A 19,083-nucleotide genomic window follows, 5' to 3' on the forward strand; every position below is an offset into this window, starting at 1 on the left:
CCCGCCCGGATGCGCCAGCCGCCCGTGAGAAAGCGAGAGCTCCAGCGCCCTGCCGGCCCCAGGAGGAAGGCCGGAACCCCCTCGGCCGGCACCGGGAGGGCGAGGGAGGGCAGGGGAAGAAAGCTGGTGTAACGCAGCTCAGCGCGATCGCAGCACGCCGCCGAGCCGGGACTGGCTGAGGCCGGAACTCTCCACAGGGACTCCGGCCGGCCTCGGGCCGGAAGTGGGGAAGGCGCGATTGTCCTTTTCCGGCCGAAAGTAGGAGGCCCTGGGGGCGCCGCCACGGGGAAGAGTGTTGGTGTAACACTGCGGGGTGCGCGGAGGGGGTGGGATGGAGGCGGGTGTCGGTGTAGGGGCGCTCGGAAGGGACGGATATCGCTGTGGCACTGCGGGGACGCTCTGAGGGGACTGGTGACGGTGTGGCACCGGTGCACGCTGAAGGAGCCGGCGGAACCGGGTGGCCATGGGGATGTGGGCGTCGCTGGACGCGATGTGGGAGATGCCGGCTGAGAAGCGTATCTTCGGGGCCGTGCTGCTCTTCTCCTGGACAGTGTATCTTTGGGAAAGCTTCCTAGCACAGCGACAGGTGAGCCTGGACAGGGCCCACCCGACCCCGACACCTTGGCAGCCCGGGCCAGCGTCGATCTCGACCCCGGGTCCTTGGGGGATTGCTTGCGGCCCCAGCACCCGCTTCGACCCCGTGGGTCCCTGCGAGGCCTCCTGACTTGGCCCCGAGGGCAGGCTTGGCCTTGAGGGTCTCTTGTGCTCTGGGAGGTTTTCCGCAACGTTTTCCTGGGACCCAGGCCTCCCAGGGCCCGATGAAAGGGAAGGCAGGGCTGACGCCTGGTCAGACTTGGGCTGTGCCTGGCCCACAGCTTTCTTAGGGCCCACCGGCCCGGACTTAACCTCCTTTAACTTTGGCAGCGACCCATGTGCCTTCAAAAGGAAGAGGCAAAATTTTTAGAATCACAACTTCCCCATGACATTCGTGTAACCATGCTCAACCACGGGGTTAGGAAACCATTTTCTGAAAATTTATAAAGACTTCACAGCCTTTCCGGAACTTTTTTTCTTAAAAAAAAAAAAAGGATACAGTATGTTGTTTTGCCCAAAGACCAGTGTTTTCTTGTTTTACTTAAAACGTCTTTATCATGGCTTAAGCGATGAGGACTGTAAAGCAGTTCTAATATTGGAAGTGAATATTACTTAATAAATTTCTGGAGATAATCATAATGAACTGCTCGCTGGATTAGAGATCTGAACTTCTAAATGAGATTTTAAGTTTGTCTGCTTTATTGCCATCTCTTACTGCTGATGTCCTTTACCTACCCTCTTCTGTGTTGTCATTGAATTGTGTCAACCGTGATGGTTATTTTATGAGAGCCTTTCTCTTTTTAACTGCTGGCACTCTTTTTTTTTTTTTTTTTTGAGCATTACAACCATTTTCCTCTGCAAATTTCTTCTCGGATTACATTCTGTGTGAGTCTTTAAATTGAAATTTTTAGTTCTTCATCAAGAGCTGTATCTTGATCTCTTCTTTTAGGCCAGAATATTTATTTATTTATTTTTAGATAATATTTTGAGTCATTTTGTTTGTCTTTTTAAAATTGATCTCTGTGCCCAACACCAGGATGGAACTCAGGACCCCAGGATCAAGAGTCACATGCTCTACCAGCTGAGCCAGCCAGGTGCCCCTCGCCCAAGAGTGTAGCACTAGATTCTCTGACGCAGATACGATTGGCTAATTCATTAGTCCAGAATCTTGAGGGCTTAAGAAGATCCTTTGCATAAAGTAAAAACACAGTATATACTGTCAGAATTGGGGATGGGTTATTGAACTTATGTCTTACTTTAATGATAAGCCCAATTACAGTAACTACTTTTCATTAATGTCTCCTTTACTCTCTTATGCTTTAATGTAATGCCTTTTATTGAGGGTTTGGTAAAGTGCCCAATAATATATAGAGAAGCCATGTGTCATGAAACCATTGCGGGAGATGCTATCCATTATATTGCTTAGTTTCTGTGCCCTGTATTATGTCCCATGGGCTGGAATTGCTGTCTAGAATTTAGTGTAATTATAAAGTTTGTCTTTCTTGAAGACCTGGTCTGTTTCTATTTGTCATTCCTCAAATTTCCCTTAATTTGGTTTCTAGGACCATGTTTAATAACTAGTTACAATACCTGTTAATACTTATGGCTGGCATATTTGCTTCCTTCTCCTTTCCATGAATTTGTTTTCTAAATTATATAGGAGGTATGTTTTGCTTGGAGTGAGTGGAACCCTTTGCCCTGTACCGTTCTGGTTCACATATGCATACTGAAGTGTAATGACAACCCTGATTTTAATTTTACCTAGCGAGCTAGCCTCAACTTCTCATTCTGCTTTTACTTTCCTGAATCAGTTGTTTTAGTGGTCAATGCACTTGATTAAATGAAATATTTTTGTGTATATAAAGCAAATTCAGTAGGCTTCAGTGACAATAAATGCTATAAACCACTCAGTATTTGATCATAAATGACTGCTGTAATAAAAAATGAGTTGATTTGACTGTCTGAGTGTTTTCTTCAAAATATTTCAGAGACGGATATATAAAACAACAACTCATGTACCACCGGAGTTAGGGCAGATCATGGATTCAGAAACCTTTGAGAAATCCCGACTGTATCAGCTGGATAAAAGTACTTTCAGCTTCTGGTCAGGACTCTATTCAGAGATTGAAGGCACTGTGAGTAATTTACTTCTTGGAGAGATAATCTATCGTATTGTTTAATACTTTGTAATGTTTGTTTTCATCTTGTATTTTTGTGACACAAAAGAGGGCACTGTACCTATAAATCCCAGAATGCTTTCTTAATCTTCGTTATCAATAGTAATGGGTGTAGAGCAAAAGACGCTGAAACGTAATTGTAAGGGAGCTGAAAACTGTGGTGTGTGATAACTGTCATAGGTCAGGCATGAAAAATGACATGATATTGTTAAGTTATCCTTTTTCTTTTTTTTAAGATTTTATTTATTTATTTGACAGAGAGCACAAGCAAGGGGAGCAGCTGAGGGAGAGGCAAGCTCCCTGCTGAGCTGGGAGCCCAATGTGGGACTCAATCCTGGTGCTCCAGGATCATGACCTGAGCAGAAGGTAGATTCTCAAAAAGCTGAGCCACCCAGGCATCCCTTGTTAAGTTATTCTTGTAGCAGTCCCTCCTTGTCTTCCTGCTGCCTTTTTTTTTTTTCTTTCTGAGATTCAGTTTATTTATTTGAGAGGGAGAGGGAGAAGCAGGGTCCCTGCTGAGCAAGGAGCCCAGTGCGGGGCTTGATCTCAGGACCCTGGGATCATAACCCAAGCCAAAGGCAGGTGCTGAACTGGCTCACCCTCTTTTTTTTTTTTTTTTTTTCTTAAAGTAGCAGCCCTTCCTCCTGTTTCTGTCTCTCTTTTTTAAAAAATATTTGTTTAAGTAAGCTCTTTACCCATCATGGCGCTCAAACTCACTACCCCAAGATCAAGTGTCACTTGATCACCAACTGAGCCTGTCAGATGCCCCTCAGAATAGTTTCTTTCTTTTCTTTTGTTTTTTTTTTTTTTAGATTTTATTCATTTATTTGAGAGAGAGAGAGAGCATAAGCAGGGGGAGCGGCAGATTTCCCGCTGAGCAGGGAGTCTGACCCAGGGCTCCATCCCAGGACCCCAGGATCGGGACCTGAGCCAAATGCAGACACTTTTTTTTTTTTTTTAAAGATTTTATTTATTTACTTGAGAGAGAGAGACAGTGAGAGAGAGCATGAACGAGGAGAAGGTCAGAGAGAGAAGCAGACTCCCCATGGAGCTGGGAGCCCAATGCGGGACTCGATCCCGGGACTCCAGGATCATGACCTGAGCCGAAGGCAGTCGTCCAACCAACTGAGCCACCCAGGCGTCCCCAAATGCAGACACTTAACTGACTGAGCCATCCAGACATCCCCTTCTTGCCTCTATCTTTTTTTTTCTTTTTTTAGCAATTTTTTTTTAAAGACTTTTATTTATTTGAGAGAGAGAATGTGCATAAGCACAAGGGGGGGCAGAGGGAGAGGGAGAAGCCAACTCCCCGTTGAGAAGGGCAACCCTTCCTGCCTCTTTTTTTTTTTTTTTTAAAGATTTTATTTATTTATTTGACAGAGAGAGATCACAGGTAGGTAGAGAGGCTGGCAGAGAGAGAGAGAGGGAAGCAGGCTCCCTGCTGAGCAGAGAGCCCGATATGGGGCTTGATCCCAGGACTCTGGGATCATGACCTGAGCCGAAGGCAGAGGCGCCCCGTCTTCCTGCCTCTATCTTAACTCTTAACTGTCCTCCACATTGCAGCCAAAGGAATTCTGAAGCACAGTTTTCTGATCATCTTATTCTCTTATATTAAACCTATCACTGTTTCCTTCAGGGTGAAGCCCATATTTCTTCGTATGGATTTTTGAGGTCCTTTTTGACCTGGCCATTGCTTACTTCAACTTCATCTTTTTATTTTGTCCATCTCAAACCCAGCTTGGTTTCCTGTGACTTTAACTCTTTTCACATGCTGGTATTTTCCAGCATCTTTAAGTCCACTCTCACTAGAAGCTGATTAATCCTCACTCTTCCCATTAGGTTCCAGCTGAGATGTATCTCTTTTAAGAAACAGTTTGAAACTTCCCCTGTCCCTCAGGACTGAATAAGATAGCATCCTATCATTATTCCTATCAGAGTACTTACCACATTGTATTGAATTTTCCTGTTCAGTTGACAGGCTGGGAGTTCCTTAAAGAAAGGATGCTTTAAGGTTTTGTAATCTTTTGGTACTTAGTGCCTGGCAGAAAATAAGCATTTAATCCATATTTATTGAGTGAAAGAAGTGACCGTTCATTTTTACTTAGTAAAACAGACCCGGTCTTACCCCCATGCTAAAAGAAGAAAAGCTCTGTAGTGTAGAGCAGTGTTCTCGGTTTTTTTTTCATGATCAACTCTGGCCCCTGGCCCTGTATATTTTTAGACTTTTTTTTTTCTTTAAGTAGGCTCCATGCCCAACATCGGACTTAACAAACTCATGACCCTGAGATTGAGGGTTGGATGATCTCTACCAGCTGAGCCAGCCAGGTACCCTAGGATATTTTTTTCTTAATCATCCCTCCATGAAATTTTGATACCACAGATATATTGTGTATCTGTTTCTGAGCTATATGTATGTGTATTTGTGCTTTATGAATAAAATGAGTAAGATTTTTTTCCGTTCCCAAAAGCCAGTTCTTGGTTTTCCATCTCCTAAGAATAATTGAAAGCGCATGGTGCAGAGGTTAAGAGCAGACTCTGAATTCAGGTGGCTTGAGTTTGAATCTCAGTTCTTCCGCACTAGCTATGGGACCTCAAGCAAGTCACCACTTCTGTGCCTCAGTTTTCTCATCTGTTAAATTTGTGTGGTAGTGGGGCCCCTGGGTGGTCTGCCTCCAGCTTAGGTCATGATTCCAAGATCCTTGCGTCAGGTTCCTTGCTTGGCAGGAAGCCTGCCTCTCCCTCTGCCTGCCACTCCCCCCTGCTTGTGCTCTCTCTCTCTCTCTCTCTGACAAATAAATAAATAAAATCTTAAAAAAAAATTGTGTGGTAATAATTCCTTATTCATAGTGTTGTTGAGAGGATTAAATGAGTTAATATATGTAATATGATTAGAACAGTGCCTGATTATTGTAAGTGGTCTGTAAATGTTGGGTATTATTATTTTTATCATCAGGATCATGATTATCATCACTTTTCCTCCAGAACTTTTCTTAGATCTCCCAGTAGCACTAAGAGAAAGACTCCTATTGAAAATAGATGAGATTGGCTATCAGGACTGTTTTGTCAGTTAAAGAGAAGAAACCAGCTGTTCATGGCTTTGTTAAGTGATGAAAATATTATCTAGCTAGTTACAAAATTTTCTGACAGTTATGAACTAGTATGGTTAGGACCAAATATTAGAAGACTTTCCCATTTCCTCAGGGTGATGAAAAGTTGCAAAGAGTTAAGAAGTAGAGTTGAATCTTGGTATTTTAGGAAAATTAGTAAATGATCTAAAAAAATTGCTTTGGTTTTTGGCATACATAGCAATTACTAGTAATTAATCTTTTCAGTGTTGATTTTTTTCCCCCAATATTGATTTTTTAATTATATTTTTACTAGTACAAGCCTGGTTTAGTTACTGAGACATTGAAAGATTGGTATTGAAACCTGATGTTTTCCAACCAAGCCAGGAAAGGTAGCTTTATTGTGGATTATATTTGGCTTCGTTTAATTTATCTGAAGCATTTCTTCAAGATAGGCTTCAGATAAATTCAAGATTATCTAAGTAGATAATCAGCCTTTAGAGAGACATGGAAGTAGAGGTGGTGAATTTAGACATCATCCTCTTTTCCTCACTAATGTTTGATTCTGTGAAATTCTTTGTCTTACGCATCACAGGTTCATTATAAGAAAAAAAGACAGAATATTTTGTCAGTCTCCTTGGTTGTCACTAGTAAACAGTTCCAGGAAAGATGGGCAATGGCTTGGTTGGTGAGCATGGGGATGGCTTAGTTTGTTCTAAGAGAGGACAGAAGCAGGGAGAACACAAATAGAATGAGAGCTTCATAGTGTTCTGTGGCTCAAACCAGAAGCAGTACTGGTTTAGTACTGGGCTAAAGCTGGGGACAGTAATTGTCACCATCATCACCATCATATGGGTAGTAGTGACTTTCACTTCATATATTGTTTTTATATTTATCATTTTGTTTGATATTACAAGAGTGCTTGGAGGTAGAAAGTATAGGCATTGTTAGTCCCTTTTTATGGACGAGAAAGCAGAGACTCAGAAATTAAATGACTGGTCCATTTACTGGCCAAGTGACATTAATAAGTGGGAGAACTGGTTTTCTTTTCTTTTTTTTTTTTTTTTATAAAGATTTTATTTATTTATTTGACAGAGAGAGATCACAAGTAGGCAGAGAGGCAGGCAGAGAGAGAGGAGGAAGCAGGCTCCCTGCTGAGCAGAGAGCCCGATGCGGGACTCGATCCCAGGACCCTGAGATCATGACCTGAGCCAAAGGCAGCGGCTTAACCCACTGAGCCACCCAGGCGCCCGAGAACTGGTTTTCAAACTTTGCTCTTCTGAGTCTTTTTTTTCTTTCTTCCAATTTGATACACAGGGATCACAAGTAGGCAGAGAGGCAGGTAGAGAGAGAGAGGGGAGCAGGCTCCTCCCTGAGCAGAGAGAGCCCGATGTGGGGCTTGAGCCCAGGACCCTGGGATCATGACCTGAGCCGAAGGCATTAACTTACTGAGCCACCCAGGCGCCCCTCTTCTGAGTCTTTAAAATTACATTGAAGCAACCATTCTTCTTTTAAAATTTATTTATTTTAGAGAGAGAGCTGTGGGAGGGGCAGAGAGAGAGGGAGAGAATCCTCAAGCTGACTCCCTGCTGAGCCCACAACTCTGAGATCATGAGCTGAGCTGAAACCAAGAGTTGGGTGCTTAACCAACTGAGCCACTCAGGCACCCTGGAGAAACTATTAAAACTCCAGGGACTACATCCTAAATGTGCTGCATTTATTCTTGGGGAATTCATAGCTATATTTGTCATTTGACAGGAAGCATTTTGTGTTACTTTGAAATCCTGTTCTGTTTGAAAGGAGGTTCATTAATTCCTGTTTTGTATTGATTAAAATTAATAGGTTTTTATCACAAAGAACAAGTGCAAAGATTAATTTAGACTTTTTTTTTGCCTCCTTTTTTCTACCTGAGAGAATATAAGCAGAGGTCTTCTGTGACCAATTACAGGTGCCGCTGTTCACACAAATGTGACAGAGCACCCACAGAGAGGATGGCCAGCCTTTCTGAGATAGACTTTTCCTAATACCCCACAGATGTCGGTGAAGACCCGTCAGGAAGTGGAATGGTTGGGCAGTCAAGGAGGGCAGTGTAGAAAAGTTCAAATTGTTGCTTCTCCAATTTCTGCACATTTTTGAGTGAACACCTTAGACTTTGAAATTCATTTTTTCCCTCTTTAACATGAGAAGGTGAAGGGCACCTGGGTGGCTCAGTCTGTTAAGCGTCTGCTTTTGGCTTTATTCATGATCCCAGGGTCCTGGGATTGAACCCCACATTGGGCTCCTTGTTTAGTGGGGAGCCTGCTTCCCCCTGTCCCTCTGCTGTTCCCCTGCTTGTGCTCTTTCTCTGTCAAATAAAATCTTAAAAAAAAAAAAAGATGAAAAGTTGATCCATCTTAAACTATGTCTCACATGATTTGTGGCAAGGACTAGATGAGTGAGACAATGTAAATGAAGCAGTTAGTACAGTGCTCAGTACATAGCAGTGACTTTAACCTCCCTGAGTTTCAGTTGTCTCTTCTAGAAAGTAGAGATGACTGTATGCCATGCCTGTTTTTTAAGACTAGTGAAATCGTGTATTTAAAAGGTACTGGACTTGTTTTTGTTGGGTTCATTAGTTCTGTTCTGAGACAGCCCCAGCAGCATGCTCAGTGAGATTATCAATAGGAAGAAAGTTTACTGTTCACTGGGCTTTATATTTCATTCCCCAGTGCATACTGAACAAGGCTTGCAACAGCAGTTTCCAAAAGCATTCATAGATGCACACACAGTTCATATTAAAGCTACCCTTGATGCATACTTAAAAGCTGGGCTTTTAAAAATAGGTGTTTCAACCTTTCACCAGGAGATTTATAAATCCTTAATTTTGCATTATTTATTAGTTTTGAGAATAGGATGAAAGAAGTGTCGTCTCAAGTCAATTAGTTCAACAAGTGGAGCTTATACCATACAGTGGTGCCAAAGCATGTCTTTTGGGAAAACAGGGTTTATATCCAAGATTGAGTTGGGTGAAGAAAAGTGGAAACAGCTGGACATAGGGTTAAGGAAGCCTTTAAGACAGCAATTTATTAAACCAATGATTTTCAGACTTCGGTGTACATCATTTTACCTAGAGACTGCTGGGCTCCACTTCGTTTTCTTATTCGGTGGTTCTGGGGTGGAGCCTGAGAATTTGCATTTCTAACGCATTCCCTGGTGATGCTGCTGCTGCTTCTCAGATACCATATTTAAGACCCATGGTATTAAACCAAGCCAGCATACAGGAAAACATCTAAAAGATGTTTGAGATTATGGGGAACACGAACCATCAGGTACTGCTGATGAGAGTGTAATTTGGTATAAACACTGTAGAGAAAGCACAGGCTGATAATATACTGAATAAAGGGGGCACCTGGGTGGTTTAGTTGTTAAATGTCTGCCTTCGGCTCAGGTCATGTGGGATAGAGCCCCGCATCAGGCTCCCTGCCCTGCGGGAACCCTGCTTCTCTCTCTCCTGCTCCTCCTGCTTGTGTTCCCTCTCTCACTCTGTCTCTGTCAAACAAACAAACAAACAAACAATGTATATTTACTGAATAAAGTTACAGATCACCATGGCTGGATCTAAAAATTTGTAGAGTATAAAAAGCAAATTGTAGAATGATAAATACAATATGATGTCATTTATATATAGTCTTAAAAAGCATATATAAACCACCATAGTATTTATGGATATATACATAAAAATGGAAAGTACATTGGACGCCTACCCATGAGATATATAATAAGTGCCAGAACTCCTCAAAAACCACAAGGAACCATGTGTGAACCAGTGAGAAAACTGTGCTTCTAACCAAGGAGTGTGATCGTTGTGTTCCTGAGGCTCCACAGAAAGGAAAAATAATTGATCCTTTTGAGTTCCATAAATTTAATATCTGTTGGGGGAAGTTTTATTTTATAAGCATGTATTCTCTTCAGATTTTAAGACCAGCTCACTCATTCGAATGACGTGATTTTTTTTTTTTAAGATTTTATTCATTTACTTGACAGAGAGAGATCACATGTAGGCAGAGAAGGAGGCAGAGAGAGAGAGAGGAGGAAGCAGGTTCCCCACTGAGCAGAGAGCCTGATGCGGGGCTCAATCCCAGGACCCTCGACCATGACCTGAGCCAAAGGCAGAGGCTTTAACCCACTGAGCCATCCAGGCGCCCCGAATGACATAGTGATTTGGTGAATGTCTTTATTTACTTTATCTGCCCAAGACAAAGGGTGGTGCCAAAAAGGGGGTCTCCTATGAATTCCTGATTCCTACCTTAGGATTCCCTTTTCATTACCTGGGGAAAGCACAGATACCCCATTCTGTCTCTCAGTTTGGTAAGTGGACCTGACTGTCCACTTACACTGATATGAATACTTTGTCCTGATTGACGGGGACTATTTCCTTTCAAGGAAAAGCCACTTAGGTAGCCACATAGCCTGGTTCACATCCCATTTATGTTACTCATTAGGTGTGACATTCTGGAAAAATTGCTTACCTTTTCTCTAAGCCTCTTTCCTCATTCAGAAGGCCTTTGTTGTGGTCTTCGGCAAGTTTTTTTTTTTTTTTCCTTGCAGCTTTATAGAGATATAATTCACATGCCATAATTTATCCATATAAAATGTACAGGCAAGGGGCACCTGGGTGGCACAGTTCGTTGGGTGTCTGACTGGTGGTTTCGTGTCTGACTGTTGGTTTCGGCTCAGGTCATGATCTCAGGGACGTGAGGTCCGGCTCCATGCTCAGTGGGGAGTCTGCTTGAGATTCTTTCTCTTCCTCTGCACCCCACCTCTGAGACACTCATGCTCTCTTGCTCAAATAAATAAATAAATATTTTTTTCCCCCCAAAGATTTTATTTATTTATTTGACACAGAGAGAAAGAGAGAGAGAGACTGTGAGAGAAGGAATACAAGCGGGGCAGAGGGAGAGGGAGAAGCAGGCTCCCCACTGAGCAGGGAGCTAGACTTGGAGCTTGATGCCAGAACCCCGAGATCATGACCTGAGCTGAAGGCAGATCTTTAATGACTCAGCCACCTAGGTGCCCCTATAAATAAGTCTTTAAAAAAATAAAATAAAATGTACAGGCAAAAATCATTACAGGTCTAAACCTAGTATCTCTGTTGGTTTGTATTCATCTAAATGCATAGTTTATCCTAAATAAGATCTCTTTTTTTTCTGTAGAGATAATTATTTTTTCCTTATTTTCTTTATAAAATGCTCTCATCTTATAGTTTCTATTCTGTTCAAATGTAACCAAAGTATGTCTTGTTTTATAGCTTATTCTTCTTTTTGGAGGAATTCCTTATCTCTGGAGACTTTCTGGACGATTCTGTGGCTATGCTGGCTTTGGACCAGAATATGAGGTATGTGATTCATTAGCATATATTTTTTTAGAGTCTTTTTGCTTGGCCAGCTTTACGTGAAAGTTAATTTTTTGGCTCTGACTTTAGGCTTGCTTCTCTGTTTGTACAGTCCGTGTCCACACATCCTCTGTTAGGATAATGCTGCTTATTGTAGCAAACTCCAGAATTCCAGTGGCTTATCACAATAGTTTATTTCTCAATCACATAATAGCTTAGTGTGAGTATAGTTTGGTCATCAGGTGACATTCTTCTATGTGGGAAGCCAGGGACCTGGTCTCTCTTCATCTTACTGCCCTGCAGTCCCTTGAGTGCCCCACAGTTCTCTGCATCCAGCAGGCAGCTGGAATGAGGGGGTGGGGAAAGAACATCCTCTTCTTAACTCCCTTGTCTCTGAAGTATCCTTTGCATTCACGTTTTGTTGGTGAACCAGTGATTTAGTCTCAGATAGAAGGGAACTGGGAAATGGTGGTCCCCGGTTAGGTAGCCATTTCTCAGGGACAACTCCTTGCAGTGAAAGGAGAAACCTGAATTTTGTTGAACCCGCTAAGCAGATACTCTGTACCATAATCATTTAGAGATAACTTCATACAAGGACAGAGAGTGTAACTTCAGAATCTCCATGGAGCTGGTTGAGGTGACTACCCAGTCTTACAGAAGCTCCATTTACTGGGCAAAGCATTAAGTGTGAGACTCCCCACCCGTGGTGGATGATAGGACACTGTCTCCCGACTTTTTCTTGGAAATTGCCAAGTCTCTTCCCTCTTTCCTGATTATTTACTTTAAATGATGGCTCTTTTCTACATGTATAAGGTATCTTGGGTTTAATTCAACTCCTCCTGTGTCCCGCTTCCATATACCTTTTTCTAAAGCAGCCAGATCCTTTGAAGTCCTCTTCTTCCTGGGATATCTCTGTATCTTCATTGACTCTTGTCCTGGTCTGTTCTATGTGGCATTGTGGTTTACTTACATATTCTCTGCCCTGTTTCAGAAATTTGTAAAGATTTTATTTTTTTAAAGTAATCTCTACCCCCAGTGTGGGTCTTGTACTCACAACCCTGAGAGTACTAATAGAGCCAGCCAGGCACCCCATTGTTTCAGAAATTATTTAAGGTGGTTTCATGTAAACATCATGACTGACTCCTTATGCATTTCTCTTCTTAAATGTCTCTTTCTCAGAGAGACCCTCCCTGACCACTCCATCTAGAGTAACAATTCTGCTGTCACTCTTCAGTGACACACATCACGTTATTTTCTATATAAAAGTACTCAACGCTCTCTTCAGTTACCTTATTTTTTATTTATACGTAAAAGCCTTGTTTATTTATTTTTTATTAAGAATTTTAAGCTCTAAGGGGACAGAGACCCTATATATTTTCTTTACTGCTGTGTCACCAGTGTCTTCAAAAAGTTTGATACCAGATATTTAACTTTTTTTAATTCATGAAGAATGAGTGCACAGACACATGTATAAAGTGGTCACTGTAGTATTAGAATGACTGCTGTCATGGAAGTAGCCTAGGTGTCCACTTATGCAATGGAATACTCTAGAGCTGTTAATAAGGAAGAAATAACTATATTGATATGGAAAATTTTTATGAAATGTTATGTGAGAAAACAAGTATTCATAAAGTCATAATGATTGCATTTTTGGGGGATGGAATTCTGATTCATTAGTTTTGAGGAAGGTCCTAGAATCTCTTTTTGAATTTTTTCCCCCATTACCTGTTTGGGAGCAGTGCCGAAATGAACCACCCTGCATGTTACAGCCAGACAAATCTTCCTTTCTCATCCTCTCTCCCTTCTTCCTCTGATTAGAAACTTACATTGGCTGCATCTTTGTTACCAAATCAAATGTGTTTTGGTGGTGTGTAGTACACTCACATTTACCTTAAAAGAATTCCATTTTACACCATCTGGTGAGAGGGAAAGAGCAAGGATTCTATTTATCTCATCCCTCTTTCTCCCTCCCCCAGCTCCCTTCATACTAAGTATCCCATTTCCTCTACTATCCTAGGAAAAGTTTGGAAAGAGAAATGAGGCAGTTCTTGGCTTTTGATTTCCTGAGGATCTATCGTGAAGGCACTTGAAGTAGTTCTTGACGGTAATTTTCTCTATTGGTCTTTGGCTTCTTGTGAAAACTTTAGGACACCCCACCCCACCCTGCCCCAGTCCAGCTTTTTTTTTGATGCTCTGGGATAAATTTTTCTGCCTTATCCAGGCCTTTTCCCAAAGCCTGTCATCGTGTCCTCTTCCTCTTATAGAGTGCTTATTTTGCAAATTGGAACACATTTCTCCTCCTTTCCTTATCTCTCCTGTCCCATTAATTTACTTCTTTCTTCACAGTGGCATCCTGGGTCTTCTTAGCCTAGTAAGCCTTGCTTGAATTCACCAGTGTATGTGATTGTCTCTCATTTTTTAGTTGTTTCTGTAGCTTTAGGTAACTTTCACATAGTGCCTGTATAATAAAAGAGACATTGTTTTATTGCTTCCTTCTCTCACAAGTCAACTTGGAGAGTAGAGATGATGTTGTCAGACCTTGTATTACCCATAGAATCAAGCACATGGCTTGAGATGTATTTTTCATTTATTCACTAATTATTCATTTGAAGAATGAATTAGTATTACACTATAAAAACTGCTGTTTATTTCTTCCTGTGTTTAGATCACTCAGTCCTTGGTGTTTCTCCTGTTGGCTACACTTTTCAGTGCATTGACTGGTTTGCCATGGAGTCTTTATAATACCTTTGTGATAGAAGAAAAACATGGTTTCAATCAGCAGGTAAACTAGAGAACACATATGTTCTCTTTTAAACATAAAGACTTTGTGATTTTTCCCTCTCCTAGCAATAATTAAACATAATTTGCTATTTTATTTTTTAAGGATTTATTTATTTATTTGAGAGAGCAGGGGGAGGGGCAGAGGAAGAGGGAGGGAGAGAGAATCCCAAGCAGACCCATCACTGGGTGCAGATTCCGACTTGGGACTCCATCCCATGACCCTGAGATTATAACCTGAGCTGAAATCCAGAGCAACCCAGGTGCCCCCATAATTTGCTAATTTGGAGCAAGAATTAACTGAGGGAAAAGGAACTGCAAATATGGTAAAGATGATAGCTTGAAGTCTTGCCCTAAGCTCTTCTAGTACTAAAGTCTAGTGTTTTTCTGCTAATGTTGAAATGGTGTATCTTGAACTATAAAATGCCAGACACTTGCTTTTCTTTTTTTTAACATCTTAATTTTATTATTTTTTTAAGCGTTCCAAGATCACTGTTTATTCACCACACCCAGTGCTCCATGCAATACGTGCCCTCCTTGATACCCAACACCAGGCTCACCCATTCCCCTCTCCTTCTCCCCTCCAAAACCCAACTCTGACAGACATTTACTTATGGTCTTAGGCTACCCCTAGTGTCCTATTATATAGACTCACTACCTTTTAACTTTTAAAATTGCTTTAATAATGTATCCTTTGCATATACTTTATATTTCAGGTTTTCTTTTCTCAGTTTCTTGTGATCTTTTCTTTTTTCAGACTTTGGGATTCTTCATGAAAGATGCAGTCAAGAAATTTGTTGTGACTCAGTGCATTTTATTGCCTGTGTCTTCACTTCTACTTTACATTATTAAAATTGGGGGCGACTATTTTTTTATATATGCCTGGCTATTCACATTAGTTGTTTCTCTGGTGAGTAAAATGTTTGTTTTGTTTTCTTTTATAAAATTTCCTTGGTGAGATAATGCTGATTTAATCTTCATTAGCATGTGAACAGTTCTTAGGAAGCAAATGAAATATAAATAAGTGGTCATATAAATTTCCCTCTTGGTTTCTGCTTTTGGGTATAGAACTAGGAGAGCTGACTCTGACCGTAGATTTTCTTCTTCTTATGCTGACTCAGATCCTAGAAGCTGGTTATTAGTTATTGTTAATGGTCCAGTTCTCAGGCAGTTTTGGGCTGTACATTTGTGAGTTGTCACTAGAATGGATGACTGAGTTTGATCGTGTAATGACTCTTCACTGAGCTCCCATGCCTAAACATTGTGGATATTCTGAAGAGACTAGATTTAAGAGGGATGAGAAAAAGATACTATAAACTTACCTGATTTTTTTCTGCCCTCTTGCCCCTGCCTTTCCTCTCCTCCTTTCTCCCTTCTTTACCCCTTCTTCTCTGTTCTCTTCTCCCTTCCTTTCTCTCCTTTCTCTCCTTCCCTCTCTCCCTTGACCCCTCACTCCCCATCTTCCCTTCCTCACATCTTTGCCTCTTCTCTCTACCATATTGTAAACCACTTCACAACACACACTACGACACAATGAAAACGGTCTGTTCACAGCCTCCAGAAAATAGCATCTGTTAGCTCTTCAGCTCCTGATGATGGGGTTTACTTTAGTCTGAATTGCCGTGATACTCACTGCTTCACTTTCCACTGGTGGGATTGAGCTCTGAAAACAGGTGCTAGTTGGATTTATACACATCTGTGTATGGCAAATGAAGTAAGAGGAAAGAGAACAGAGGAAATGCTCTAGAAATGCTTAAGGAAGTGCTGCTTCAAACACAATGGATAGTTGTGCACTGCAGGTAATTAATTTTAGCAGACCAACCAAATAACAGCACACAGTCAAGCTCTAGTAATTATTTTCTAGCAAAGACTGCAGGTCTCTCATGATTACTCTCAAAGGCAGAATTCTAAGTTATGATGGGATTATGAAGTGTCAGAAATTCCCAAGATAGTTTTGAATGGATCATTTGACTTTTGAGCTATTACCACATAGAGACTACTCATTTTGATTTGATTTAACAAACAGATTTTGAGCACTTGCTATCTGGTATTTGGGGCTGGGAACACCAGAGCAAATAAGAAAAGATCCATGTTCTCAAGGCTGGATCACACAGTTGTTTTAATATAATCTATATAAATAGCAGTTTTTCTTTAAGAACATATTCATAGGTTGTTCTGACATTTATTTTTCAGGTGCTTGTCACAATTTATGCTGATTATATTGCCCCTTTATTTGACAAATTCACACCTCTGCCTGAGGGAAAGCTTAAACAAGAAATTGAAGTAATGGCAAAGAGTATTGACTTCCCTTTGACTAAGGTGTACGTTGTTGAAGGTAAGGCTACCCAGGGGTAAGGAAGTTTTATTCAAGTGATTTGATTTGTTAGGGGTTTATATTTGGGCTTTAAAAAGCCAGATTTCTAGGAATTGGTGGCATACTTCAGGGATAGAAATTGGTAGCCTAATACCAATCCTGCTGTTGCCTACAGCTGTGTTTGGTTGGCTTTACAGTGTTGTTTGGCTAAGGCCTTCCTCACTCCTTCTTATATCTTGTATATTGGACTGATTTATGAACTTAACGTTACCTGCCTGGCTCCCTCAGGTAATTGAGCTGGACTTTTGCATAGTCAAGTTCCATTTAGCACTAGTTTGGGGGCTCATAAAGAAAACCAATGTTACTGGCTTTGTCTCATCCAGCAAAGCTTTCAGTGTTCTGGAGGCGTCTGATTTCACTTGCACATTACCAAAAATGTAGTACCATTGGACTTCAGATCAGTTATTTTCTGCTTTTATGATAATTGCTTTTGAGAGTTAAGCTATATGTTAGCTTACATAAGACTACTAAAGTCTCAAGCCCAAAAAGATGTAGAGTAAAACTGTTGTATGATACCATGACTTTCAGAATCCATAAATTAAAATCCACGTAAATGCGTGAGACTGGTTCTGCCTCTGCCACTTAGCACCTGTGGAATCTTTAATGAATCCCTTCACCCTCCAGGTTTCAGTTTTGCGTCCCCTAACCCGTGCTTTGGCAAACATTTTCTGTAAAGGTCTAGTCTATAAATACTTTAGACTTTGTGGGCCACATGGTCTGTCTCTGTCACAACTGTTCAACCCTTCCTTTAGAGTACAGAAGCAGTCACAGATAATACATAAACAAATGAGCATGGCTGTGTTCTAATAAAACTTCATTTATAAAAATAAGTGGCAGAGTAGATTTGGCCTGCAAACAATAGTTTGTCCATCCCCTCTCTAAACTAAAAAACAACAACAACAACAACAAAAAAATATCACCAGAGAAACAGCTGTATTGGATGAAGGAGTAGAAACTGAGAAGTAATCATGGGATTGGGGAGAATAGAGATGGCCACAATGGGAAAGAATGAATTAACAGTGACTAGAAGAGTATAGAAGTCTCAGACATCTAGTGGTTCTGAGGTAACAGCCCAGCTAATGGCACAGTTGGGACATATCTGGCAGAAATGGTAGAATGACAATTCCTACTATTTTTTAGGCCCTGAGGTCACTGCTTTTAGTTAATAGTAAACTAGAAGTATATCAATCAGTACAGTAGGACTGTCTTTTAGGGACTTTTACTGATGGGGCAACCTAAGTTGCTTATCACTTAAGGGATAATCAGATAATATGAAACGACAGCTAATGATATCACAATAGAGGTAATTGATAAGATGTGTAATATATACTGTCAGTGCCATGTGGTTTTAGATGAAATAGGGAAGGCTTTATGGAGAATTATAACATGAGCTGGTACTTTATGGAATATCAGGATTTAGCCTTTTATTCATCGCTCCCTGACCATCTTTCGGGGCCAGCCCACACTTAAGACAGGAAGACAAAAAAGCCACTGGAGTTGATCTTTGTGCTCCAAATCAATATGAAGAGTGGAAAGTATGTGCTGGGGTGCAAGCAGACTCTGATAATGATCAGACATGGCAAAGTGAAACCACCGGCCTTGAGGAAACCTCACATAGAATATTATGCCGTATTGGTCAGAACTGGTGTCCATCACTACAGTGGCAGTAGTACTACTGAATTGGGCTTAGAAAATGGGAAGTACCGTGGAGTATGCACCCTGCCTGTCATTGCTCTAAGTGATTCTCATATCATTAGAAGCATGCCAGGACAGACTGGTGAAAAGTGAGTCATACAAGGCTTTTTCTTTAGTAAAACTGGCCAGAGCTCATTTTTTCTTCAAAAAAAAAAAAAAAAAAATTGAGTAGTTGGAAGGTAGCATTTCAGAGGTGAGGCTGTGGGGTCAATAGGCTTTTATCCTGGTTTTATCACAAGTTACCTGTTGTGACTTTGGTAGCTTACCTTTGCTAAACATGAGTTTACTGGTCTGTAATGTAATTTTTAAAATAATAGTAATAATGCTTAGAAATATTTTGAATGATTGTTATTACTAATAATAACAACATACATTATGGATCTGTAAGTTGATAGGAATATTGTTGTGAAAAACCAACATTATATTCTAAAAAATTATCAGATAGCAAGTGTTGTGCAGAGAATGAAACTAGTGTGATGTGATCAAGGATGACTGAGTAGAGAGATACTTTAGATTGGGTCATCAGGCAAAAGCTCTCTGAACAAATGAATTTGAGCTGACGCCTAAAGGAAGAAGCCATCCATGCTGAGATCAGTGAGAAGACCTTCTAGAGCTTTGTGTCGGCAGGAAACAAAAGAAAGCCGAGTGTGGCTATAGCACAGCAGGAGGGTGTGAGGACACGAAGTGTGAGACACAGGCAGGAGTCAGACCACATAGGCCTTGGTGAATCAGGAGAAGAGCTTGGGTCTTACTGTAAATTGGGGGCGGGGGGAGGGAGCCATTGAAGGTTTTAGTGACATGGTCTGGTTTGTAGTTTTTAAATACTATGGGTTGCTCTCTGGAGAAGAGATTGTAGTGGGAGGGCTAGAGTGGCAGCCAACGAGCTGTTCGGAGGCTGTGGCCATGGTCAGGGCAGAGATCAGGCAGCTTAGATTAGGATATTACAGTAGTAATCTATGCAGAGAAGTAGATGCACTGGGGATCTGGTTCAGAGGGAGAGTTGAAGAAATTTACTCACAGATTACCTGT

At 41.2% G+C, this 19,083-nt stretch overlaps 1 protein-coding gene across 2 annotated transcripts in view; it reads left to right on the plus strand.

The window, feature by feature from the left end:
* Positions 1–253: 253 nt before the first annotated feature.
* ZMPSTE24 (zinc metallopeptidase STE24) overlaps positions 254–19,083 on the plus strand; it is a 42,465-nt gene continuing 23,635 nt past the window's right edge. The window contains exons 1-6 of one of the 2 annotated variants that reach the window (XM_059136369.1): positions 254–586; positions 2,583–2,729; positions 11,124–11,210; positions 13,873–13,989; positions 14,743–14,895; positions 16,179–16,320. In XM_059136369.1, the coding sequence (XP_058992352.1) occupies positions 464–586; positions 2,583–2,729; positions 11,124–11,210; positions 13,873–13,989; positions 14,743–14,895; positions 16,179–16,320 (769 nt within the window). In that variant the 5' untranslated portion in view covers positions 254–463. The remainder of the gene's footprint in view (positions 587–2,582; positions 2,730–11,123; positions 11,211–13,872; positions 13,990–14,742; positions 14,896–16,178; positions 16,321–19,083) is intronic. The other variant, XM_059136368.1, reaches the window with a different exon arrangement.

Source organism: Mustela lutreola, chromosome 10 (assembly GCF_030435805.1).
Source record: "Mustela lutreola isolate mMusLut2 chromosome 10, mMusLut2.pri, whole genome shotgun sequence".
NCBI lineage: Eukaryota > Metazoa > Chordata > Mammalia > Carnivora > Mustelidae > Mustela > Mustela lutreola.